Raw genomic sequence first — 26387 nt, forward strand, 5'->3', positions numbered from 1 at the left:
AGTCAGAAAAATACTTCAGTTCCTGCCACCTTACTGTAAGTCGTAATTTCTGACATGCAGAGTAAGCTGGAACAGCTATCATCCAATAAGCATATATTTTCCCCTCAAGAACCCATAAGAGAAGCAAGGAAAAATGTATGAGAGCTTCATGCTATGAGCTTTATTCTTTTCTTAGCACTGAATAATAGACCACAATCTTTGCCTTTTTGATGCTTTGGAAACTTCACAAGTGAAAAGAACTTGGTGACAAATAAATGACTGAGAATCAACAACCACAGTAGGGTTATGCTTTACCATGTGGCAGGCAGAAAGAAATCCTGAGGCATTTTATTACAGATTTTCTAGCCATTTACAAAACCAGATGGAATGTTGTTAATATGAAAATAAAATTAAAATGAAAGAAAGCTGGTTATCCTTCCATGGTTGGAACCACATCTGAAACCATTCTATGTGACTTTGGAGAGTTGGGAGAAATTATTTTTTTTTAAGAAAGAAGTCAGTAAGTTAGAATAAAAATTCACTAACATGCCAATATATAATAGTATTTTTCAGTGCCTATCTCTGAGATTATTCGCATATTATATTTATTAATTAAATTAATTTGTATTATAATATGATTTGTCATACAGTCCGCTAGATGTTTAGATTGGATTTGACATTTTTATCTATATGTTGAGTTGGGCAGATGTTTAGTCATGTTAAAAGTATTATCGCAGGATGTAAGCTGCTCTGAGTAAAGCTGCCTTTTGCAATTGACTGATGGTGTTCAAGTGGTGTCCCAGGTATTTTGGGATTGAACCCAAGGTCCCTATTACTATTGGTACTATCTTTGCTTTCTTTTGCCACATTTGCTCTAAGGTCTTTGTATTCTGTGGTTTTTCTCCAGTTCTTTTTTTATATATATATATATTCTGCTGTCTCCAGTTACTGCATGTCCACTATCCAAACTTTTGTGTCTTTCTTATCAACAATTGTTAAAACAGGGGTGTTAGGTACTAAGTGCCTGTCTGTTTGAATTCTAAAGTCCCAAAGCAATTTAGCTTCTTCATTTTCTATTTCTTTCTCTTTTATGATTCCATTAGTTCTTGCTTCCAGGCAAATGGTATTTCTTACATAACTTCCAATGCACTATGTCTGTGTGATCTTGCCACAGCTAACCAGGTGATCTCCTGTTTCTTCAATTTCTTTGCAGAGACCACATTTGCTGTCTATTGCTGTCTTCTCAATTCTAGCTTTGTATGTATTTATTTTTAAGGCTTGTTCTTGTTCTGGGAGAATTAATTCATTGATCTGTTTCTTCAATTTTCTGGCCCTTAGCCATTGCCAGTCTTTTTAATATCTGCTTTGCCTGGTTTTTTTTTAATGTACTGATCATGTAATACTTTTTCTTCCCATGTCTCTTTTCTGTTCAGTATGGTCTGTCACAGACAGCCAGATGTTCAGACTGTATTTGCCATTTTTGTCCATCTATCAAGTCATTCCTACGGACCTGGGATAGTCACGTGTGGGTGTTTGATGGTGTTAGAAGTATCATATAAGCAGGATATAAGCTGTTTCGAATAAAGCTGCCTTTTGCAATTGATTGATGGTGAATTTATCAATGATGATAGTGTTCAAGTGGTGCTCTGGTATTATTATTAATTATTTAGCATAAACCATGATGTGAGCTGATAGAAATAATTTGGAAAGCTGAGCTAAGAAGAACTCTAGAATGAGATAAGTCTGGAGAAACTGTCATTCAGTCATAAAATCCCTCTCATGCAGAGAATTAACCACAAGCTAAAAAATTTAAGGTGAGCTTTTTAAAGAAAGGAAGAAAGTATTTTAATGATCAGAGGCAATAGGACTCCAAGCAAGGATGGAAGGGGAAGAGGCTGGAAGGGGAATCAAAAGGAAGCTAAAGAGGAAATCAACCACACAGGGAAAAGAATGAATGGTAAAGTTAAGGAAAGGGAAATGTGGGTGATCACGCTGCTTGTAACTAAAAAAAAAAAAAGAGAGAGAAAACAATAAATCTGGAAGTCATAAATATAAATATCCCCCATAGACACAGCCTATATTGGAAGAAAAATTTCTGCAGAAATTTTTATGCTGGTTTTCATGAAATATGGTTCGTATAATGGATGTCAACTCAACTATTGGCTGTATTAGAAATGTAATAAATAGTTAAAATCTGAGCCTAGATTTGGAATGTTTAATACAGCCTTGTTTTGTTACTGCCTGCCTGTAGTGAAAATAAATCTTTAAAAAATGATGTTAGCAGACCACAATTCCAATGAGTGGAAGATTATTTTCTATAGACTGTGTAGATCAAGGCAATACCTATCAATATTTTATATGTTTAATATTCAAGATGAATCCCTCTCATTGAATAAAGAAAAATTAAGGATGATCAATTATGTGATTTGATTCAGACCTTAAATTGGGGATAATAAATAAATAAGTTAGCTCGTTAGACTTAGTGGGACTGGGAAAAGTATGAATAGGATTTTATTGAAAAAAAGGTTGAAAAGTAAGGTTTTTTTTAGCATTTCTTGTATGTATTACATCAATTTGATTATAAATAGTTTATTTTGAATTTTGTTTAGGGAACATTGAGATAAAAAGTTTAATGCTTCATTATAATATGTACATTTTGTCATAGGAAACACAAAGGAAAAGTACATATGGAGTCCGAATGCAGTATTAGATGGAGGCTGTGAACAATTTATAATAACAATATTTAATTAAATTGGTATGCCTCCTGACTGTCCATGACTCTTGGCAATTCATAACAAGTAAAAATAAAATCAAGTAAAGATAAAAGGTGGCAAGTGTGATCTCACTTTCCCTTGCCAAAGGCCTCAGTGAAGAGGCAGATTTCCATGGCTCTTCTAGACAAGAGGAAAGGGGACCACTCCTGGATTTTTTTGGGAGGAATCTTGAGTAGGTACTGCTGTAGAGAAGTTGCATTCCAAAGTCCCAGTAGTTGGTACTGTTTAACTGAAAGAATCTGAAGTGTACCAGCCCTGCAGGATTGAAAGAACCAGGCAGATGCTATGGGAGACATGCGATTCCTCAAATAACCAAGCCCAATGTCAGGCAGGACATATAAGCAAGATCTCAGAAACAGAACTGAGGGGATAAGTTGTTCATATATTCTATGAACTAACCCCACCCCACCAAAAAACAAACCCCAACCCAGACACTCCTTAGATAGGAAATCCCTTTATAATGCTAAAACCCAGGTAGGGCTTGATTGGATGGAAGAGTCGAATGAAAAATGACTAAAGGTGGCCATACTCCCTTTTGTAGCATGTCATATCCTAAAATGTAGGAATTTTCACTTTTAGCTTTTGGCTACTGCAAATTCTCTGAAAAGTATCAGACTAATTTTGGACGAAAGCTATCTACAATCTGGCTTTGATTCCCACTGTGTCATTTTTGCAATAGTTTTATGATATGTCCTTAGTTAGTGATCCAGTCTAATTTAGACTGAACATGATTTTGGAATCTCAGTATGACATTATGTATTTTGAAAAAAATGAACTTCTGAACTAAGATATTAGCTTTTCAGAAGACATTAATTGTGAACTACATGTAATCACCTACTAAATGTAGATAGGTTGTTGAATATAAAGCTTAAAACCCCAAAAGATGAAGGGTAGATTGAACTTGTTTCCCAGACATGTCAGTAATTCAATAAGTCATTTTTTCTCCTTCTTTAAGTATATTATTGTTACTTTGAATTATTATTTCAATACAGGATGGCATACTTTGACTTTTAAAATGAGATTAGCGCTGTGCAGCACTTTGGATTTCAAAGGGAAATGATGCTGAAATATGCAGGCAAACTGACATGGCATCTATTAGCAATTATTTAAAGCAGCTGCATCTTTTTCCAATAGTGGCTGCCTGCAATTGCTATACAATCCTGGTAAAGTCATATTTAATTTAAAGAATAGCCAACAGGTGTCCACATGTACTCCAAAACCTATTTCTCTCTCTGAATTCAAAGTGCTACATGCTCCCCACCCCCCACCCCACCCCAGAAAAATCAGGCGCAAAAGACCAGGACCATATGTGAAGTTCCAATTAAACTTATCATGACTGCACAAGAATCTACTCAGCTAACATGAGCACTACCTTGGCATTATATAAGACTCAATGGAATTCAAAAGGGGCTTCTTAGTCCATTTGTGACATTGTAGAGACTCTGGGCTGATTCCTCTTTTGACTCCATCCCCAGGTTTTGCCATTCCTTCTGATACACCCTCATCTGTCCATCTATTTATTTTTGAGGGCAACAAAGGCATATCCAGGGATGTCTTGATGCTACTCTATGGCCTGTTTTTTGAAAAAGTGGGAAGAGTAAGTGAATGAGCTTCCCCTTTGCCTTTACCTCTTTTTTTTTTTTTTTTTAAATTGCCGGTTGGTTTACAAATTGTTTTGTGCTTCCATTTCGTAGTCTTCAATTACAATTACATTGCATATAATCTCATATTTTCAATCAAAAATTAAATACCTTAGTATCATTATTAATCAATTATTTGACTATACTTTTATTCATTCATGTTTTACAAGATAATCATAATTTACTTAGTTTATTTTATAACAGTTCATATTATCATCCCAAATCTATCCTAAAATCATTTTGTAGATATAATAAGAAAGAAGTACATCTTTATATATTTATTATTTTCTAAAAGTCTACATATTTCATTACTGTATTTTATTGTCTAACCATTGATAGAAAAGATCCCAAATTTTATAAAATTGTTTATCCTCTTGTTCTCTAATTTCAAATGTCAATCTACTCATTTCAGCACATTCCAATATTTTCTTAATGATTTCCTCCTGTAATGGTGTTTTCTCATTTTTCCAGTTTTTAGCAAATACAATCCTAGCCACTGTTAATACATTTACAATCAGGTATTTCAAATCTTTGCTATATGTATCAGGTAAAATTCCCAATAAAAATATCTCTGGTTTCAAGTCTATATGTTTTTTTTTTATCATTTTTTCCAATCACATGTGGATTTTAGTCCAGTATTTTTTAGCATCCGCACAAGTCCACCACATATGGTAAAATGAGCCAGGTGTCTGATGACATTTCCAACATTTTTTGGATTTATTCTTGAACATTCTTGCTATTCTTGTCGGGGGGAAATGCCACCTGTAAAACATCTTATACAAATTTTCTTTATATGCTGTTGACATTGTCATTTTATAATTTTGAGACCACAATTTTTGCCATTTCTCTAAATCGATCCCATATCCAAAATTCTTCCCCCAAGCAATCATAGTTTCTTTAACTTGTTCTTCTTCTAATTTAATTTCTAATAAATATCCATACAATTTTTTAATCACCTTTTCATTAGTACCTGTCAAAATCTTATCTAAATCAGTCAATTTATCATAGAAACCTTCCATTTTAGAATCTTTATCATACCTTGAATGTATTTGCACATATGAAAACCAATTCATCTTCATACCTTGTTCCTCTAGTTTTTGTATAGATTTGAGTTCACCCTTTTCATCCAATATTTCACCATATCTAACTGTTTGTTCCTTTTTGTATATTATAGGATAAGAAAATGCTTCGATAGTCGATAACCAGACTGGAATTTTCAAATAACATTGTCTTTTAATCTTCTCCCAGTTTAACCACAGAGACTCCCGTATATAATGTCTTCTAAAATACTCCTGTGTTTTAGTTTCTTTATACCATAAAAAAGCATACCACCCCAACAACAAATCATGTCCTTCTAATGTCAACAATCTAGTATTAGTGTTATCCATTCCTTAACCCACATCAGATTTGTAGCTTGATAGTACAACTCCCAATTAGGCAAACCAAATCCTCCTCTAATTCTAGCATCTTGCAAAAGTTTTAACTTTATTCTCGCTTTCTTACCTTGCCATATATATTTCAACACAATTTTATTTAAATCTTCAAAGTAATCTTTTCCAAGCCTAATTGGAATTGTTTGAAACAAATATAAAAAATTCTGGGTAATATATTCATCTTGATTGTTGAAATTCTCCCATGAGCTGTTCAGAGCATCCAGAAATGGGAGATGCTTCAGTCTCTTCTGGAAAGGCTGGGCTTAAAACTCCGGGACGCTCCTCCTCCTCCACGGGACTCCTCCTCAGCGTCCACCAGTTTTAGCTCAGCCTTCGTGGTAAGAGGTTGTGCACTCCCTGACGAACGGCTTTGCTCAAATTCAGGTTGGATCTTTAAAACCCTTCACCATCTAATTCGGCTTTCAGGCTTTCCCATCGATCTAGACAAAAACTAACAATTCTAAAACAGCTTCCCTCGTAAATTAGCAGCCTGCCACTCCGCAGGCAGCTTGGGGCTTTCGCCTCACAAAACAGCCTTATCTACCATTCCGATCACTTTCCCTCGTAAATTAGCGCAGCCTGCCACTCCCCAGGCAGCTTGAGGCTTTCGCCTCAGCAAAAAGCCTTATCTACCTCTCCGATTGTTGGCTCTGCGATCGGATCGGAACACTCACAGCCACGGCTTTCCTAGCTTTGCTGCTTTTCCTTGAGGTATGAGCCTGAGTCTTGAGAAAGAGAATATACAACCATTCTTAGCTTTCTGAATGGTTTTCCCCAATAGGTACACATACTCAGTGACATGTAACTTGGGACTAGTAAGTTTCTGGTAGTGGCCATAGATTTGCAATTGAAGGATTGATTTATAACCACTGGATCTGGCAGACATCCAGTAGTATGTCAAATATGCTTTGTTTTATTGCCAAAGTGTTTATTGTTGAATCAGCCTTATTTCATAACAGTGTTCTCTGATATATAAATCTTTTGCTTGAAGACTAATTAAAGGAGTTGCTAAAGGTGCTGTCAATTCTCTGTATTTAAGTCTTTAGGTGTTCTGGCCTTTTGATTTCTTACAGCATGTCTTTCAAGGTGTTCTTATTACTTTCATTATTCCTTTCGGCATTGGATTCTAACCTCTTCAGAAGAAAGGTATCACCGTCTATGTTGACAGTTCATAAATCACAGACTTTCAGCAATAAAGTAGCTTTGGATGTTCCATATAAGTTTAAGACAGATTTGAAAGGTACTTCAACCCTTTGAGTTGGAAATAAAAAGTTTCCTCTTCTCAGTTGTAAGAAAATTGTAGAAACAATTGAAAGCAGTGATGATATGAACTTTCATTTAGATTCTATACATGATTACTCAAATGTAAGGACATTTAAAACCTCTCTTCATACCTTGGGTATTTGACTATATATTGGGTAACTAATACAAAAAATAAAATAAATCTGACTTTCTATGACATATGATGGGAAGGCATTTCAGGACTAGGAAGTATCCTGTTAGAGGTGCTTCATCCAAGGATCATAAATATTGTTTGGAGAATACGTAACTTTTGATGATCAAGGCTCAAACTGTAAGATCTGGATTTATCAGCATGTTGAAAAGGTATGAATGAGCATATCATCATCATCATCATCATCATCATCTTAGCCATTGTCTATTCATTGCAGTATGAAGGCCTCTTCTACATGTTTCCAGCCAATATGGTCCTGCTTTCATTTGTCAGTTGGGCCCACAATACTTGCTGAGATGGATACCCCTGACTAATATTGATCATATCTGCCAACTTGCATTGGACCAGCATGGCAGACTATGGTCTGTTCCTTCCACATGACAATATAACCTCAAAAACGGCCCTCATTCCCCAGAGGCCCTAGGCCAGCCACCCACAGCAGTGGAAAGAACTGCCTGAAGGCAGAGGGTGTTAAGTATGAGTATTTGCTGTAAGCATTAATGCTCTTCCTTATTGAACAATTGAAGGTGAGCCATCTAAAAACCTAAAGACACTTTAAAGACAGGTTTGTGTGAAATATGCCATAGTAATCTAAACAAAATACAATGTACATAAATATTACTGATCAGATCTGATATATCAAAAATGCATTCATTTGCTAGTGGACATAAGTCATGACCTAGCTTCATCTTCCCTTTTAATGCTTATAAATAAATATCAAACATTGGATAATAGATGTCTTATATCCCACACACTGAAAACCAGAAAACATTGTACAATTTTCTTTTTCCCACTCTTGAGAATGTTCTTTTCCAAACCTCTTCTTCCCTTTGTGTTTGAAAGTGAGGGATAAGGAAATTTCACAGTTGGAATGTGTGAGCAGATTTTAATATTGTCGCATAAACTACCTCTCATTTATTATAGACTGAGACTGCAATGGTATATAATCAGTAGAACTTTCTTTATCATTAAGTTCTCCATATGCCTCTTTAGTCCAGCCATGTTGAGCTTGCTGCATGTAGTGGGTAAACGAGAGAAACAGTGAGAAAATGTAAATAAATATATTAATACATACATGATTTTAGGGAGAGTTATGAATTTGAGGAAGTGGAAAATATATTTGCAGTCAGTGACACTCCAGATTAGCCTTCCTCAGGTACAATAAAACATGTGGAAATTCTACTCATATTCCAGGGGAACAAGAATGAGCATATTCTTCATGTTTTTATGGAGAAGGCAAAAGCAGTGTGGAGAGCTTCCTCTATCCATGAAGCATCTCCATGGGATTCAGAACTCTGGTTTCTCAGGTCTTGTCACATTCCAAAAGATCCCACTGATTGAAAAGCTCTGTACCATGAGCCATGGCCCACTACACATTAAAGGGAAAGTGGAGGATACAGTTAGTATATTTATTCTACACTCCTGAACACCAATCTTGCTTTTTATAATAACTGAAGAAATAAATTATGTGTCCAATGTGAGCGCTAAAATAGAGTTCTGAAACTGAATATCATGGCATTTAAGGAACTGGCTCTTGCTCAAATAAATTTTATCTTTTTCAGAGCAGGACAATGGCTAGAAAATTACTCAGGGATGGAATTCTACCGGTTTGGACCGGTTCCGGTGAAGTACGTTCTTACCAAACCAGTTGTTACACCAGTTGAATCGCACCACTGAAATTACTCCAACATGAACCCAAGATTTCTGATGACATCTGTCTCAGGTCTTGAGTATTTTGAAGCACGGTATTTTGATTATGGCAATTTGTATGTATTTAACAGATATACAGTTCTATCCACTTAAAAGATCTAGAGGCTGTAATCAACAGCTTCCTTAGTTTTTTAATTGGATAATGAGAAATAACTAGCTGGTACTGTGTAAAAGCCTTTAAGATAAATTTGGACTAATGTGTATGATAGAACTTTTATGTCAGAACTTTAGTGATTTTAAAGTAGTCAGACAATTAATCTCAGGACTAAAAGTCATGGGGCCACTTCATATTTTGTCCAGTGGCAAGGGAATTTATTAGGAAGTTTACACATAATTTATTGGGGGCCTGCAGTATGATAAGCAATCAATTCTCATGGTTGATAGAGAAACTTAAATACTATTTTGTGTAAAGTAAAGGAAGGGCATGGAGTATTCATTTCAAGGCTTCCTGCTTTCTTCCAGAAAAGGGGTCTATTTAATTTTAATTTTTATGAGGATTATAAGGAGTTAAGTAAAGGTCTGTTTTCTTTAAAGGCTTTTAGTCGAAATCAAGGCATTACTCTAAAAGAGGACAAAAAGAAAAAAATAAAGAAATTGAGATAAGGGAAGCTGTCTCTCTCTCCAAGAAAGATGTGAGAGTTCATTGGATTCTTATACATACATTTCATGGGTTGGATGAAGAAAAATGAAATTTCTGGCTATTCTCTAATAGCGTTGTTTTTGAATATTCTCTAGTAATTGATATTCATGACTTATTTCGTACTATATTAAGAATAGCTGAAGGACACCTGCGAATAATAATTTGCAATACTATTTTGTGCAGGGCTTGTCACATTGGCATTATATCTGGCATCTAGATTCCCAGTGTTCCAGAGAATCACAGGAGACTGCAATAACATTACAGGAAGAGGATTTAAGGGCAGGAAAGGGAGTAGGGAGATTCTAGAAGACAACAATTGAGGGAGAGATGGTTAACATTTGGGCATTCAAGCAACTGGCCTCCCTGTAGTTGCTTCCAGTCTTATCCTTTAGTTTGCAAAATGAACATAACAAAAAAAAATGTGCTGGTAGAAGCAACCATTTTGTCAAATTTTAGCAGCTTAATTTTGGTGTATGGGGTGGAGCTGCATGTGCCAGGTAAATCACAGGTTTCCGCCTATGATATAGTACACTGCTAAATTCATGGCTCTCCTGTTTTAGCTATTGATGGTTTTCTGGCTTCTGCAAATGGGATTCAAAACTCCTACAGCATTCCTTCATCATGCATTTTAAAATCATTTAAAATGCATCATTTTGCAGTTTCTGTGTGAACTGCATCATGGCGATTACAGAAATTTTTATATGCAAGAAGTATCATATACAGGTAGTCCACGACTTACAACCACTTGTTTAGTGAGTGTTCAAAGTTACTACAGTGCTGAAAAAAGTGGCTTACAATCAGTGGCTTAACAACTGTCACAGTCATGTAATCCAGTGGCCCCCAACCTTTTTTGTGCCACGACCCGGTACCGGCATCATGAAATGATCCGCAGCCCGGTACCGGCATCAGCACGCATGACAAGGCAAGGCGAGCCGAGCGACCGGCCAGCCAGCTGTCCCCCGCTTCTCCCCGCCACCTTCAACTCCTCCTTTGTAACTTTGTCGATGGGCTTTGCTTCGGGACGGCTTCGGGATGGTCGCTCGGCTCGCCTTGCCTTGGGTGCTGAAAGAATCCTCGCGCCTTAGTTTCGTTCGAAGCCCCCCCCCTCGATGAAACTAAGGCGCGAGGATTCCTTCAGGACCCAAACGCCGCTTTCCAACCGGAAAAGCTCACCCGGAAGCACTTTCTCATCAAACAAGATGGCGGCGCCCAGCAAACCGGCGGCCCGGTAGGAAATGTTCCATGGACCGGTACCGGTCCGTGGCCCGGTGGTTGGGGACCCCTGATGTAATCAAAATTTGGGCGCTTGGTAGTTAGCATGTTTATATGACAATTGGTATGTCCCAGGTTCATATATCACCATTTATACCTTCCCAGTCAACCTCTGACAAGAAAAATCAGTGGAGGAAGCCAGATTTGCATAATGACTATGGCAACAAAGGTAATAAAATAGTGATTCACTTAACCATTTTGCTTAGTGATGGAAGTTCTGGTAATAATTGTGGTTGTAAGTTGAGGACTACTGGTGGTAATAAAACCTTATTAAGTTCCCCTTTCACGTGAATCTGTAGTACTGCAAGTCATTGGGAGCTTTTGAGTAAAATTGCCATTAGAAAATTAGTAATAGATTCTACTGCTCCTTACCATTCAGCCAAGACGGATAAGCAGATAGGACTTTAAAATATGGCCTAAATTTGATAATGGGTTGGAACAGTTTATGTCCAAATTAGCTGGAAATACATGATTGGGGTTGGAAGTTCTCCTTTTGAACAAATGGAGGTGATTTTCAACTGTCACAAGGAGCAACTATAACAAGGGGCTCTTCCACAATTAAGGTTTGGGCCCTAACAAATTTGATGACAATTATCTGTGTTTTAGATGTCCCCCGTCTTTTAGTATTGTCATGATTTTTCTGTGGGACTAATCATGAAAAATATCTAATAGTTGTTGTTGGTGTAAAATGGAAGGCTGTTAAACACTGCAAAATACAAGTACCATATGATATCCTGAAATGTGGATTTCTCATTTCATTTGTTAAATGTGAGGTCCCCAGGGGATTAAGATAACATTTCTTCCATTAAGAATCAATGTTAAAATCTTCCCCTTTAACGGACCACACAGACATACCCACGCACCCATGGTCACCTTCTTAGCTCCCTTAAAATTTGACCCATTTCTCTCAGCATTTAAAAAAGTTGTAAGGACCCATCTTTTTTAATCAAGCTTTTTTAGTTGTTAATAGTTTTAGTATTGGAAGCATTTAGTTTTAATCTTTACACTGTGCCTGTGTGTGTTTTAATTATACTAGCTGCCTTAAGTGCTCATCTGAGCAGAAAGACAAGATATAAATTGAATAAACAAGTGTTATACTACTTATAATACCATGGAAAAAACTAAAAGCCAAAACCTCCTCTATTCTTGTAATGATAAGGCAACTTAAAAGTTAATTTTATTGGATTATTTCTTTCCCAAAGGAAACAATGCCTTTAAAATACACATACACACTACAATCTGTGGTAACATTTTGAATATCAGTTCATAATCCTGAAAATAATTTCATAAGCATTTCTATTTTTATGGTTCATGTGTTTAATGTTGTTGCATAGGGTTGGATTTTTTTATACATGCACTATCTTTTTCCAAAGAATACAAAATTAAGGCTTCATCTTAAAATGATTTGGAGTAAACATCTCTTTTAGAAATGTTATATTCTACTGTTTTTGCTTAACTAAATCTATCTAACTGGAACACAGGAAAGGAGCAGAATTTCTATTATCTTGAAACCGTTATCTTTTCTATTAATACACTGGGTTATTGTTGTTTTCTTTTGCTTCCTCATTTGTTCCATCTTGGTCACATCCTTTATAAACCAAATGCTAACTGAAGCACACTTTGAAGGCTTTTAATAAAACTGTATGTCTTACGTTTATATGTGGTAGTGCGGAATTTTGTTTTTAATCTTAGAGTGCACAGAAAGCCTTATCTCCTCAAATTTCCTTGTGACTAACCCTTAAGAATAATTGTGTCCCATTTATCTTTTTAATAGGATAACCTGATACATGGCTAATTTTAGAGGAAAGTTGCCATTCAGAGAGGATGGAGGTCCAAACATTTTAATATTTTTGTCAACACAAGGAAACCAAAGTCTCTTGCATTAAAGATTTAGAGCTCCACATCTTTTTATAGTTTCTAATGAATATTCCCTATTCTTGCTTGTGGGATTTTCTTTTGTTTAAAAACAGTTTTATACAGGAATAATAGTGATTGCCACAAAAACTTCTGCCATTGAATAACCTTTGCCCAGCCTATGATGGTAAGATATGAAGCTACCGTCAGTTCTTTCCGTTACCTACTACGTAGATTAGAAGACTGACAATTGAATTGACTTTATTAGAATTAATTAGAAAACTGAATTGAATTAATTAGACAACCGACAAATCTTGCTGCAGTAGCTGCTACCTTGGTGGAAAACACCCCCCCCCCCATTATAGCAAAGTGGAATTTCATAGATAGTTAATTATCCACATATTGAACAATACTCTGTTGGAGATCCATTAGTTGAATGCCATATGGAAATGTTGCTCACCAGTGATATTGTTCCTCTATCTTTTTTCATTTTTCTTTGCAGATCTGAAGCCTTGGGTTTCAAATTTCACATACTCTGGTGTATGGGACTTCTCTCAGCTTGCTCTAGATGCCAATAGGAATCAACTCATTGTTGGAGCCAGGTAAATTAGAACCTTTTAATTGGAGCAAGATTGCTTCTCTAGTTCATTGCCTGAACGTTACCGTCTGCAAAAAGAGATTGCTTTTTCAGCCTGCAAGCACACTCCATGTTGCTTTTAAAGCAAAGCCTTAATTTATGTAGAAAGGTTTTAGAAATGCAGTAATGATATTGAAGAGGAGAAAATTGCCAGTCATTCTTGTGAGGGGAAATGTAAGTAAAATGAGGAATTAATGAAACAAAAAGCTGTCATTTCCCACAGATCACAAAGGCTATAAAATCTTTTCTCAGTGAGGTGGTGTCCACATGTATGGAAACAGAACTAGATGAAAGAAAGAATTCAGCGCATTAATGGAGAACATGTTCACATAGTTACATAGTATAGCCCTAGTGTGTCAGGCTCTTTGTCTTGGAGAAGTTTTAGTTTAAATGAACTAGAATGATCATTTGTGCTATTGCTAGAACACTTTGCAGAAAAGGATTATGCCCTCCCCCCATAATTTTTGCATAACCTATGATTACTAATAATGCCATCATAAAATTAGTAGTCTTTAGTTTATTCATAAGTAGCATTTATATCCTGACAGCGTTTAAGAACTGAAATCACACCTTCCTACATTCTTAGTATTTCTGCAACTCAAAGTGCCTGAAAAATTATCACAGTAGCATTTAAAGCAGCTCTTTGAAATAGCCCAATCTTCATATTATAGGTGAGATTATCCAAGGATTTGTGAGAGTTGTTTAAGATATCAACAGGTTTCTTCTTGGCTCTTAAATCTTTTCAATGCCTATTGCATTATACAGTCTTCCTCTTGCAAAAATGTTGCCCTGCAGAAAAAAAAAGGTTGAATGTCCATTCGCAACATTCTGGTTTATTACTGGCTTTTGGGGGCTTGTCAAAACCTACTGTAATTGTGAATTCAGACAACTGTAGAATACCACACTACCACTCAAGAAGTTCAGTATCTAATGTATGGAATGCTCCATCCTTGATATTACACTCTTGCCTTTTGGATCTGGCTTCATCGTTCAGGTTCCCTTGAGGCTATAGATCTTTTAAATCTCCTTTTGAGAGTTTTAAAAACAGCATTTAATTCCTCGTTTGTCTGAAAGGACAACATTTCCAAAGAGCAAGGAAATGGCAATTAAAGGGTAGCAATGTGATATTACCAAGAGATAGAGCTAATGCTGTGCAGTGTGTGTCTAGTGGAGAGGTAAACATAAATCACATAAATTCTTTTTGATAAAGAACATATGAGAAAGATTACACATACTGTGCTGTTTTTTCTTTATTTCGGATGTTTATGAATTGTACCAAATGCACTAGATCTTGTCGAGATAAGAACATCCCCAGACTGGATGCTTAGAAACAAAATGTTCAAGGATGTTTGTATTAAATTGTGCGTATGTACTGGCTTAGACCACTGGATGAAACACTGTACTAATGTGTAGCTGAAACAAAAATGGTACAAAAAACCCTAAATCTTAAGAGAAAAGATGTATTTCTTTGGAAAGAGTAGCAGAAGGTGTTGTGGCTCCGATTCCCGAGCCTGTGCTGTTAGAGGAAGAGGACTTGGAAGATGAGGGGGAGGAACTGGGAATGCCTTCCTCCCCAGGGCCTTCCTCCCCAGGACCTTCCTCCCCAGGACCTTCCTCTCTGGCAATGCCTTCCTCCCTGATAATGCCTCAGGTTTCATCAGACAATTGAGAGGAACAGCCTGAGATTGATCAGGAGGAAGACATGTCGGAGCAGCCCCTAACAGGGAGTCAGGAGGAAGAATGTTGGCTTGATCCTAGGCAGCGTCGTAGGGAGAAACGTGAGCAGCAACGTAGGAGGCGTGGGAGGGTCAGAGAATGAGCTGAGTCATTGAGACACACCCCACAGGGGATAAAAGTGGTTGTGTTGTCGGCTGGAACTTTGTACGGGAGTACAAGTAAGTTTAATCTTACTTCAGGTTTTTTGTTGTGAATGATTCTTGTGGTCTGCCTTGTAATTCTCTGTGAGTAGCTTTTTACTTGTTATCAATTCGGACTTGGCAGGCAGAGCGTGTTGGAATGCCAAGGACATTATCAGTTCCAAAGAATTAACTCTGTGAAGTCCGAGTCAGCTTGCCTGCCCGTGTTTGTGTGAGTTTGTACTCTTTCATCTTTTGAAAAAGAAGAAAGGTGAGACAGAACAAGAAAGTGTCATCTGGGATGTTAGATGGTTCAAGAACAGCCAGCCAGAAGAGATGCCAGGAAAAATTCTGCAAAATCACTGCTAACTGAGAAGGATTTATAAAATATTTCTTTTATATGATTATGATGTATTTTTTGATGAATTATTTATTTGTTAAATTTATATGCTGCCCATCTCGCAGTTCATGGTGACTCTGAGCAGCTTTACAATGCAATAAAACAAATCAAAACCAAAACGATTAACAGATAGTCCTTGACTTCCAACTATTCGTTTAGTGACCATTCGAAGGTAGGACAGCTCTGAAAAAAGTGATTTATGACTGGTTCTTCACTCTTATGACCATTGCAGAATTCCTATGGTCACACGATCAAAATTCAGGAACTTGGCAACTGGCATGTATTTATGACGGTTGTACTGTCCCAGTTCATGTGACCACCATTTGTAACCTTCCCAGCCAGCTTCCAACAAGCAAAGTCAATGCGGGAAACCAGATTTGCTTAACGATGGTACAATTCATTGAACAACTGCAGTGATTCTCTTAACAACGGTGGCAGAAAAGGTGGTAAAATGAGGCACAATTCAATGAACTGCCTTGCTTACAAACAGAAATTTTGGGCTCAGTGGTGGTCATAAGTTGAGGACTACTAGTATGACAATGAAAAAAGATTAAAATTACAAAAAATTAAGATAAGCTAAAAAACAACAGTTTGGAAGGGAGAGATGGGGTGCCTTTTCAGTTAATATACCTCTACCCAGCAGCTTCTTCAGAACTCCATTCCAGTTGGCATAGCCAATTTTTAAGGTTTTTCCTGAAGACTCAAAAAAAAAAAAAAAAAAAAACCGGGGAGGGAGGAGGAAATCCTAACTTTTATGGCAAGATATTCCAAAGAGCAGGGATCATGGAAGAAAAGATTCTTGTCCTGGATCCCACCAGCCAAAATTCCTTGCCTGGTGTATTCAGCAGTAGGTCTCTTCTGCAAGCATGAGCAGGACGGGCCAATTTATAATATATGAAATATATTTTTGAGGAATTTTGATGGCCAAAAGAATAGTTGCAACTCTTAGTATGACTTTTGAAAGGTCCCAGGAATTAAATGTCTGTGTGCTGGTTTATGTCTCCAGATTGTCAACAAAAGCAAACTGGATCAAGGGAATAATCTCAAATTTATATCTTCCCTTTCTTTCAGAAATTCAAATACATAGCTCTCCCTCTTCCAGTATAATTTTTTCAGTTCCCTAGTAGCTTTTTGGGTGGTAAGATTCTGATGGGAAAAAAATTAGACATTTCTGTTTTCCTAGGCAGTCTTGGACGAGAGTTCTAGTCCTTAAGAATTAGATTATTTTTTTTGTCTGATTCGACCTTGGAATTCAGGCTCACTCTCCCAAAAGTCTTGGGACAACTTCACTTAATAAGGTAAAGTTATCAGGGAAAGTAAAGACTGATAGATAAATTATTTTTAAATTTTCATTTCAGTGCTGTTGGAGCAATATGACCTTATTACCCTTCCTTGTCTCTCTGCTTGCTTTAGATCATTAAAAATTGCCAGCTTTGATATACAAATCTCAACCACAGATAACCATTTCTGAAGCTTTTTCTGAGTTGTCATTCTTAAAATAAAAATATTTATTTTTTGTTTGTGTCCTAATATCATTCAATCCAAAACTACATTGGGTCTGATAATTGTGTTAAAAAGGAGAAAACTCTACTCACTTGTTTAAAAGCTTGTTCTTTGGATAAAAGGATGTCTTCTTCTAACCCATCTAGATTCCAGGTGAAGTGATGTACCACCCCATTATAGAACACGAATTGCAGCAAAACTGGGGATAGAGGAAGTGAGAGTGGCAATTAGCTACTGTTGTTGTATCTGAAGTGGGGTAGGTAGCAGTAGATGATAGTGATTGCTCTCAGACCTAAGGTAGACCACATTCAGGTCATCTGCCAGTTGACAGTAAGGGGAGGAATCGGAGAAAGTGTTGTAGCCAATGATATTCCAGGCTTTTCCACACAGTTACAGGTTCATTAGCTAAGAACTGATTTTTCAGTTTTTTTGGAGTAGCTTCAGTGGTAGGTTTCCAAATTTTTTCCTACCGGTTCTGAGAGCGCACTTTACACGCATGCTCAGGGCCCAAAGACCGCCCTCTGTATCAATGCTGGTGAGTTGTGTTGTTTTTTAGCTCAGCTGAGGTGCAGCAATCCACTCTGCCATGCGAATCAGCAGAGCTGCAAAAAAACAAGGGAATTTAGGAGAGGTAATGGTGGGGTGGGGTGGGCGGGGTCACCCAGAGGTGGTATTTACTGGTTCTCTGAACTACTCAAAATTTCCGCTACTGGTATGCCAGAACTGGTCTGAACCAGCTGAATACCACCTCTGAATAGCTTCTGTTTGCTACCCTGGTCTTCCTTGTTAATATATTCCTGGCCTGATTGTAGAAGATCCTATCTCCTTTCCCTTAGCTATCCTCTTTGGTGCAACAGAGCTGCTTGAGCTTTGCTATAAACCAAGGCTTTGTCATGCCCCTGGTGGAGACTGACTCTGAGGGAGAGGAGGAACAGTTGACAGGGAGTGGAAATGTGGCTCTGGAGGTTGTGGAGGAGACTGGGGTAGGGGAGAGGCTGGCTGAGCAGTCAGAGGACCACCCAGGCCCATCTCCCTATCCATCCTAGGACACGCAGGGAGGAGAGGATAAAGGAGAGACATGGTCTATTCAGGAGGAGAGGTCCTTGATCCTCTTCATGGGCTGGAGCTGTGACAACTGAAGAATACGAGTACGGACCTGCGTATGGGCGAATGCTGGAAACAAAGAAAGTTTTATTTTGGTCTGAAGTTATCTTGGTTGGCGTCCTTCCAACAGACTGTGCCTTGTTATCTCCTTGAAGTTGGTAATTACTTATCCTAGTCTATTGTGGAATTTCCTTCATTGTAGTTTGTTTTGGTTTTTTATTTCACCTTTATCTGCTCATTAAGTCCGGACTGTATTGCTTTCTTTTGAAGACTATTTTTGAATAAGTTTTATCTCCAACTGAGAATTATTGAACAGTGGGGCCAAGTTGGAAGCATTAAAGGACATTTATTTACGTTTTGGATTTTGTTATGTTTGTGTTACACTCTGGGTCATCACAGACTTATTGTTGTTATATATAACCTAGCTAGGCACACACATGTCCTCACAAAAGCTGATGTCACAATATCAGTATATTAATCCAAGTCTGCTGAAGCAGCTTCAAAAACATTCTAGTCTTGCAGTAATAAATGCAATCAAAGCCAGCCTGTACCTCTAACTTTGCCTCCTCAATCTGTTCCACAGATCCAGTCATGAGAACATAAAAAAATCTATATTGTTAAAGAACTTAAATTACTATATTTATAGAATACTATTTAATTTTACAAAATTCATGCCTTAGGCATGAAAGCCACTGGGTGATTTCTGGGACATACAAACACTCTCTCAGCCCAACCCACCTCACAGGGTTGTGATTGGGAGAATAGAATGAAGAAGGTATATTAGGTATGTTTACCATCTTGAGTTATTTATAAAAATAATATAAAATTTTAAAAAAATCTTTGAGAAGTAAAGAATTATTAATTATTAACATAAATATTAAAAAGTCAGTGCTTGGATATAGATGTCCTCAAATAGACAGAATAATCTCAATTGAAATTCAAGGCAAGCCAACCTATTCTTCAAACACTGGTGCAGAGGAAGCAGAAATTGGGCAGTTCTGTGGTAATTTGCAGTACCTTGACAGAATTTCACAAAAGGGGTCATACTAATGACAGGAGATTGGAATAGCTCCATTCTGTGAAAACTAAAATAAAATTTGGAAAAAGTCAAAAATGTGATATTGGCATGTGAAACAAAGAAGGAGACCCAGAGAAAAAACAAATAGATTAATATTTAGAACAAATACCTTTAAAAATATGTGAAGAAATTCCGTTCAATCAGCAAAAAGAAGGTTTGATACTGAGTGTATTTTAGATCATGATCTCTTGCTCACAAAATTACAATGTAAGCCAAAGAAAACAAAATGTCAGAAGGACAAGATATGGCCTCTGCATTATTTTTTATTACAGGATATGGTAAAGATCAGTCATAGATTTGTTGGGTTATATTTGATAAATTGAATGTCTGAAGAATTCGGTATTGAATTTGATGGCCTCATTAAAGATGAAACAAATAAAAATAACCTGAAATGCAACAACCAAAAGAATTGAGATGCCTTTCTGTTGACCCAGTGAAAGTAACTCAAGAAATGTGGAAGGCAAAATTGTAATAGATTTTACTTACTTATTTAATTAATCACACTTATGGAGGATTGTATAGATAGAGGAAATTTGCTAAGGTGAATTTGCTAAGACTTCCCCTTAAGAACAAAAAGTGACAAGAAATTGTATCTAAAAAGCAATGCAGAGGCAGAAAGGCAGAAAAAGAAAGGGAGAGAATACATGACACCACTAGCATATTTATGGCAGAATTTCTTATTTTGACCCTTGCTAATTCTGTACACTATGACCAGTTTTCCATTTTTTCTGCTTACTTCCAGCTTCAGTTTTTTTACAATTATTATGCTATCTTGTTGATATTGTGGCCGGGTGATACAAATAATCATAGATGTGTTCCTTTTCTGATTCCCTTGCCTCTGGTTGCATCAACTTGAATCACCCTAATATCGATTGGCTTGCCTTGGTCTCGAATTGAGATTCACTGAGTTCTTAGATTGCATTGACTTTTGACAACCTTTCTCTAATAATGTTGCCCACTACATTTCTTCTGTGATTTTCTTGCCTGCAGTAGATCTGATGATCCTCTGATGTGAAAAGTGACCATTACAGTTTGTTGATTCTCAGAAAGGCTGTGTTTTGCCATTTTTGTTCTGGCCATATGAAATTTCATTCTTCTGACATTCCATGTACCAATGCTATGGATATCTATGCTGAATTTTCTTTTAGCCTCTGAGCATGTCAGCATCAGGATATCCTTTCAGCTTTAATACATGTAGATCATAAACCCCCTTTTTCCCAGCAGCTCTCTGGATATCTTCCAATTTGGGGGGGATGGATGGATGGGGACTGATCTTTTGGTATCATGCTGATGATAATTTAACTGAGATTTAAATCAGGATCTACTACAATAAATTAAATTCTAGATCATCTACGTGGTCCAACTTCCCCTTGCAGGTAGATGTAACTTTTCCTGGAAAAAAAAAGTTATAGCTGATTATCTTCCCCATTGTCATCTCAATACTCAAGAGCTAATAACAGGCCCATTTAAACTGTTTCTGAGATAAACTACACAGTCTTGATTGTAATTTATTCAGCAACTGACAAATCTTTTACACTTTTAACTCTGGGAACATTTATATATTATCATCTTTATTAAAAAAAAAATATTGAAAGATATATTCCCCATTGATCCAAAGTCTACTACTTGGTTGTGAATGTCCATTTGGCTGTCTTTATTTATTTATTTAATTTATTTAATCATCAAATTTATGTAGCGGCCCATCTTATAAGAATATACTCCTGGTGGTGTACAATAGTAAAAAAAATAGAATACATGTATGAAAACAGACATTTAAAGTGGAAAAGATCAGCATTAAAATGGAAATAATTAAAACTAAAAATATATCCCAAATGCACACAGAGTGCAGCCATCTCAATAGCAGAGTCATTTAAACAAGTCCTTGATCGCATCTCCCCACCAAACCTTAGGGCATAACCAGGTCTTGATGGATTTCTGGAACGTCAAAAGTGATGGCGCTAAAGACTGGGGGAGGAAATGAATGTTACATAATGCCACAGTAGGAGAAGGCTCATTACCTGGGACTCTGCCAAATGTAGATCCCTGGCAGATAGTATCCACAACATGCCCTGTCTGCTGAATCTAAAAAGAGAATCAGAGACATCTGAGCCGATATAATTTGAGAGAGGCAATCCCTCAGATAACCTGGTCTCGTTACAATAAGGAGTTTTAAGTTTAAAATGAGCATCGTGAATTGGACCTGGCAACCCTCTCTTGGTAGAATACTGTTGTTATTTGTTTCTTTAGTGTATTACCTTGCATCTAAATGTCAGAAGGTGAGAGAACTCTCTGTGTTTGTTTGTTTGTTTGTTTGACATAGTCTGTTTGTAAACTGTCCAATGTATCTGCTTTGTATTCTTAAGTTATTTCCATATCACCAATGTCCCAGAGATGATATTCAGCAGGTTCTGACCAGTTCTGGAGAACTGGTAGCAGAAATTTTGAGTAGTTCGGAGAACTGGCAAATAATTTTACAGTATCTTCCCCTGCCATGCCCACCAAGCCATGCCACAGAACCGGTAGTAAAAGTTTTTGAATCCTATCACTACAATATCCCAAGCTAAAGATAAATAGCTAAACTGCCAATATTGTCGCTGTAGTTAAAGAACCTTAGTGCCTGCTGTTTTTCATTGAGTGTTTTCCTACAGAGGATGTTGAAGGATCACACTTTCATATTTGTCGAAGTGCTAACAGTAAAGAACGTTTACTTCCTTGCTCCATTTTGTATTAGGCTACAGTAAGTAAGCCTATGAACTGTGAAGATTTTTTATCCCTAGATGATATATTAAGAATACATCTCTAATACTACTGAATATACCTGTTTTACTTCTCTTGATGGTAGTGTCAGAAAGTTACTTTACTGTTATATTCCATTTTAATATATGATATATAGATATATAAAAATTTGAGTGCTTACTGAAGCAGAAGTAGATTATCAGTCAATCAAATAATTAATTGTTAGTACAACAACAAAATATCTATAATGGTTTGAAAAAGAGCATTAAAATGAATAAATCATACAATTGCTTAGTAGCAGCAATAATTAAGAGACAGCTAAAAGTCCCATGTTGAAGAAGGAAAAATGTCAAAAGCAGATGTTACTTTCTTTACTGAAAATTGATATTCCAAATAAGGCTTTTATCATTATATAAATTATTCTGATTTATTCCAAGAATATAACAAGGAGTCAAAATAGGAGTCAGTTTATCAATGATTGAAATTACAATAATTATGTTAAGAAGAAAAACTTAAAATGGTTACACAGTACATGTTATTCATTATCAGAGGTACCTATAACAAGCCATATTAAATTGGTTGGATATGATATATGCCGCAAACAGTATTGTACTGAGGTTTGTTTGAAATTTTTCAGGAGTATTGTTTGATGCTGAGTATATGTATCAGCATTATGAGATTGGGTGTCATATTTATTTATTTGGAAATATCTAAACTACTTCAAAAGCTATGTTTACAAAGCATAGAAATAAAACAATTAAAATAAATTATCCAATGCTTAAAACTATGAATGGAACTGTTTTGGAAGACCTTAAATTAATTCTTGTATTTAAGGAGATGAGCCTTAAGCTGATGTTAACTGATGTTTATGAAGAAGCAATGCATATTGCATAGAACTAGCTTTTTATACGTCTTTAAATTTGGTTTGAAAACAACTGGTGGCCCATGCTATGAATTCCAAGTGCTTTTGAAATAGTTTATGTAACTAAATAAATATGTCTCATTGTCTCACAGTTATGTATTCCTAAATAAATTCAGCACCAAAGAGCACATGTTTGTCACTTCACTGAATTAGGCGGTTATAGAAATTGAATGAATGAGTGAGTGAACGAGTGAGTGAATGAATGATCTTTCTGGGTTATTTTTGAAATTAGAGTAGTTCCTCAATTCTGCATAAAGTGAAATTTCTGTAGTGCATATAAGTATATCCCATTTTGTAGAGATAACATGTAATTATTTATCAGTGCATGTGCTAAAATACATGGTTCTCTAAAAACTAAGAAGTCTTCCAGCTAGTTGCAGGTGTTGGTGTTTTTCCCCCAATTATTTGGAAAAGAAATTGTTGCATAGCGAACAATTTCACTGTTTTCTTCCTTTTAAAAATATTGTACATCATAGCAGTGTTGGGTTCTTCACAGCAATGTCCCCATATTGGCATTTGAGGAAACATGCACAAAAGAGAAACTTGTGTTGGAAAAGCCCTGTGTGGCTACAAAAATAAGTCAGACTTTTTTTACCATATGATGGAGATCCATAATATCAACTTGCTCTTCAGGCATGGCTTCCAGGTATAAGCTTATAGTTATTCCAGGAAGTGCTGAGTCAAATAGGTGTTGACCTCAGGGGTGGGATTCTACCAGTTCGCACCTATTCTCTAGAACCTGTTATTAACATTCTAAGCAGTTTGGAGAACCAGTTGTTAGAAGAAATTACTGGCCTAATCCTGTAAAGAAGACAGGAAGGAAACATCCTGGTGTTGCTTACAGAAACTTTCTCTCCGTTAACCCATATTACTTTCTTGGCAGGACTAGATTTCCTGTCTCAGGAACGTCTCTGGAGTTTTTCCCCCCCTCCTTTGCTGGTACTTTGCTTGTGTGGAGTGACCATTCAAAGTTACAATGGCACTGAAAAAAGTGACTTATGACCATTTTTCACACTTACAACTGTTGCAGCATTCCCACAGTCATGAGAGGCCAGGCGAGGAGATGCGTGCCTCGATGTGAGTGATATTGAGTTGGCCATGCCCAGCCAATAACATGATCACCAAGTTACGTCCACCCAGTCACATGACTACCAAGCCACACCCACCAACTAAGCCACGCCCACAGAATCGGTTGTTAAAAAATTTGAATCCCACCCCTGATTGAACTGAACAACCTGGGGCTGCCAAGAGGTATTTAAAGGCAAAGACACAAGTGAAGACAATTGTATCAAATTAGAAACATATACCTGTACCCCCAGTGGATTTCCAAATTTCTTGTGGTAGAAACAGGTTACAGTATTTTTAGCCAGTATTTGCTAAATTGCATTCAGAATAAAATACCAACATTTGCCTGAAGTAGAATCTAGTGGCATTCTTTTATATCCTTTTTTTTCTTTTAGAAATAGACATCATTAATGCATTTGTTAGAACTTTGTGCAAAGGGCTCACTATTTCATTTTGAGAACACGAGAAAGTCAGGAATACAATAAACATTCCATATTATGTATTTCTTCTGGGATTAAGACCTCTCATAGAAAACCACTGTGTGCTTCTCTTGGGGCTGATAGTGTATGTGATGCTGATGTTTGGAAGAAGGCATCAATCTTCCTAAAGAAGAGGGGGAAATGGGCATTGTGGGAAAATATCAAAGGAAATTAATGGGCTTTCTTTTCAGTTACCAACTGAGAACATCTCTTTTTTCAGATCAAATGCTCTTGTAACTGGTTAGGCTTGAAAGGATGGTTGAGGTTTTTTGTTTTTTGTTTTGTTTTTGTTTTTAGTTAGAAAGGAGATTGTAGCTAAACAACTGCCCCTTTGCAAACAAGGCATTGCACAAAAGACAAGAGTAAAAGTTAATTGTGATTTACTCATAATTCCCCCCAGGAGCACAGTCCAGTCATATTCATAGTTCTTCTTGACTTCTTCCAGAGATATAATTAATGAATAAATGATTAAAATAATTGATACACATTCTTTTTGAGGGATAAACTAGGAATATATATACTGTTATATCCAGCTCTGATGAGTACAAATGGATGCCAAAACGCACATAATAGCAGAGTGTTAAAATGTTTGGGCACTGGCGGAAAATTGAATATAGAATTTAGCAGGGTGAGCTACCGATAGAATGATTGACAGAATCAAGATTTTGAAGGGAGTACACTGAGTTTATACAGCATAGGTTCAAAATTAAATATACTAGAGTAGGATCATCTGATTTACCGTATTTGCCGGCGTATAAGGCGACTTTTTTGCCCTGAAAAACATGCCTCCAAGTGGGGGGTCGTCTTATACGCCGGGAGGACTCCGACTCCCACTTCGAGCTTGAGTTGCAGCCGGGAGGAGGCTGGGGGAGCGGTGTGTGTGTGTGTGTGTGTGTGTGTGTGTGTGTGGCGGGTGTCACTCGCCACGCGCTGCGCAACCTTTCCCCCTCTTCCTTCCTTAGCGGTGTGGGGAGGAGAGGATTCGAAGATCCTCACGTGCGGCGTACTTTTCTTTTTCTTTTTTTCTTTTTGCACACAGGTTTTGCATGCGGGCGGCTGTAGGTTAAGGATGGGGAGCCCGGGTGGGTTATCAGGTTTTACGGTGCTTCCAACATGTGCGAACGGTGGGAGAGCGGAGAAAGCGGCGAGCGCCCGCTGTGTGAAATCCTGCCGTCAAAGCAACACTGGGGGAGGCAGGGTATAAATTTACCAGGTTAATGTAGCAATGGTGATTAATGCCCAGAACATTGTTTGCGGGTATTGGGGTGTGTGTGTGTGTGTGGTGGTGGTGAGGAGAGGTTGTCCTTTGAATGCGGAAAAGTAGGTGTGACCTTGTGTAGGAAAATAAAGAGATCCTTTTTAGCGTGTTTGGCTTCTTTGCCTCCCCTCGTTCGTTTTGACGTGGAGATAATGGCCTTCGGGCGGGAGGGGAAGAAAACGGTAGCTGGATCATTTCAAATTTCACTTACTCTCCTGCCTCACTTCAATATGTCTGAGCGACTCCAGATACTGGAAGACTTTTTGAATGAAAGTGTTACCTCCATTTTTTTTTTTTAAAGAGGGCCACTTGGGAAAAAAAAAGATTCTAAGGAATTCCTTGTTTCTTGATTAAAGAGAAGGCATTGAATATACTGTTCCTTGGCAGCCTTTTCAGTGTCCGGGTTTTTGGTGTGTGTGTGTGTGTGTGTGAGAGAGAGAGAGAGAGAGAGATCAGCTGTATTGAGAAGAGAACGTTTCCTGTGTTCTCATTTTATTTACAACATATTTTACGCTTAATGGTAAGCAATGAAAAATATTTTTAAAACTCATTTCTAAACTCCATAGCTATTTGCATATTCTTGGTTCAAAATTG

General features: G+C 37.1%; 1 protein-coding gene across 5 annotated transcripts in view; it reads left to right on the forward strand.

Moving 5' to 3' along the window:
• SEMA5B (semaphorin 5B) overlaps nucleotides 1–26387 on the forward strand; it is a 487556-nt gene that overhangs the window by 306632 nt on the left and 154537 nt on the right. For all 5 annotated transcript variants that reach the window (XM_087950222.1, XM_087950223.1, XM_087950221.1 and 2 more), the window contains one exon: nucleotides 13258–13357. In XM_087950222.1, coding sequence (XP_087806348.1) covers nucleotides 13258–13357 — 100 coding nt within the window. The remainder of the gene's footprint in view (nucleotides 1–13257; nucleotides 13358–26387) is intronic.

The sequence above is a fragment of the Notechis scutatus genome, chromosome 1 (genome assembly GCF_049901735.1).
Source record: "Notechis scutatus isolate UNSWTSFEM ecotype Mainland chromosome 1, rNotScu1.2, whole genome shotgun sequence".
In the NCBI taxonomy this organism is placed as follows: domain Eukaryota; kingdom Metazoa; phylum Chordata; class Lepidosauria; order Squamata; family Elapidae; genus Notechis; species Notechis scutatus.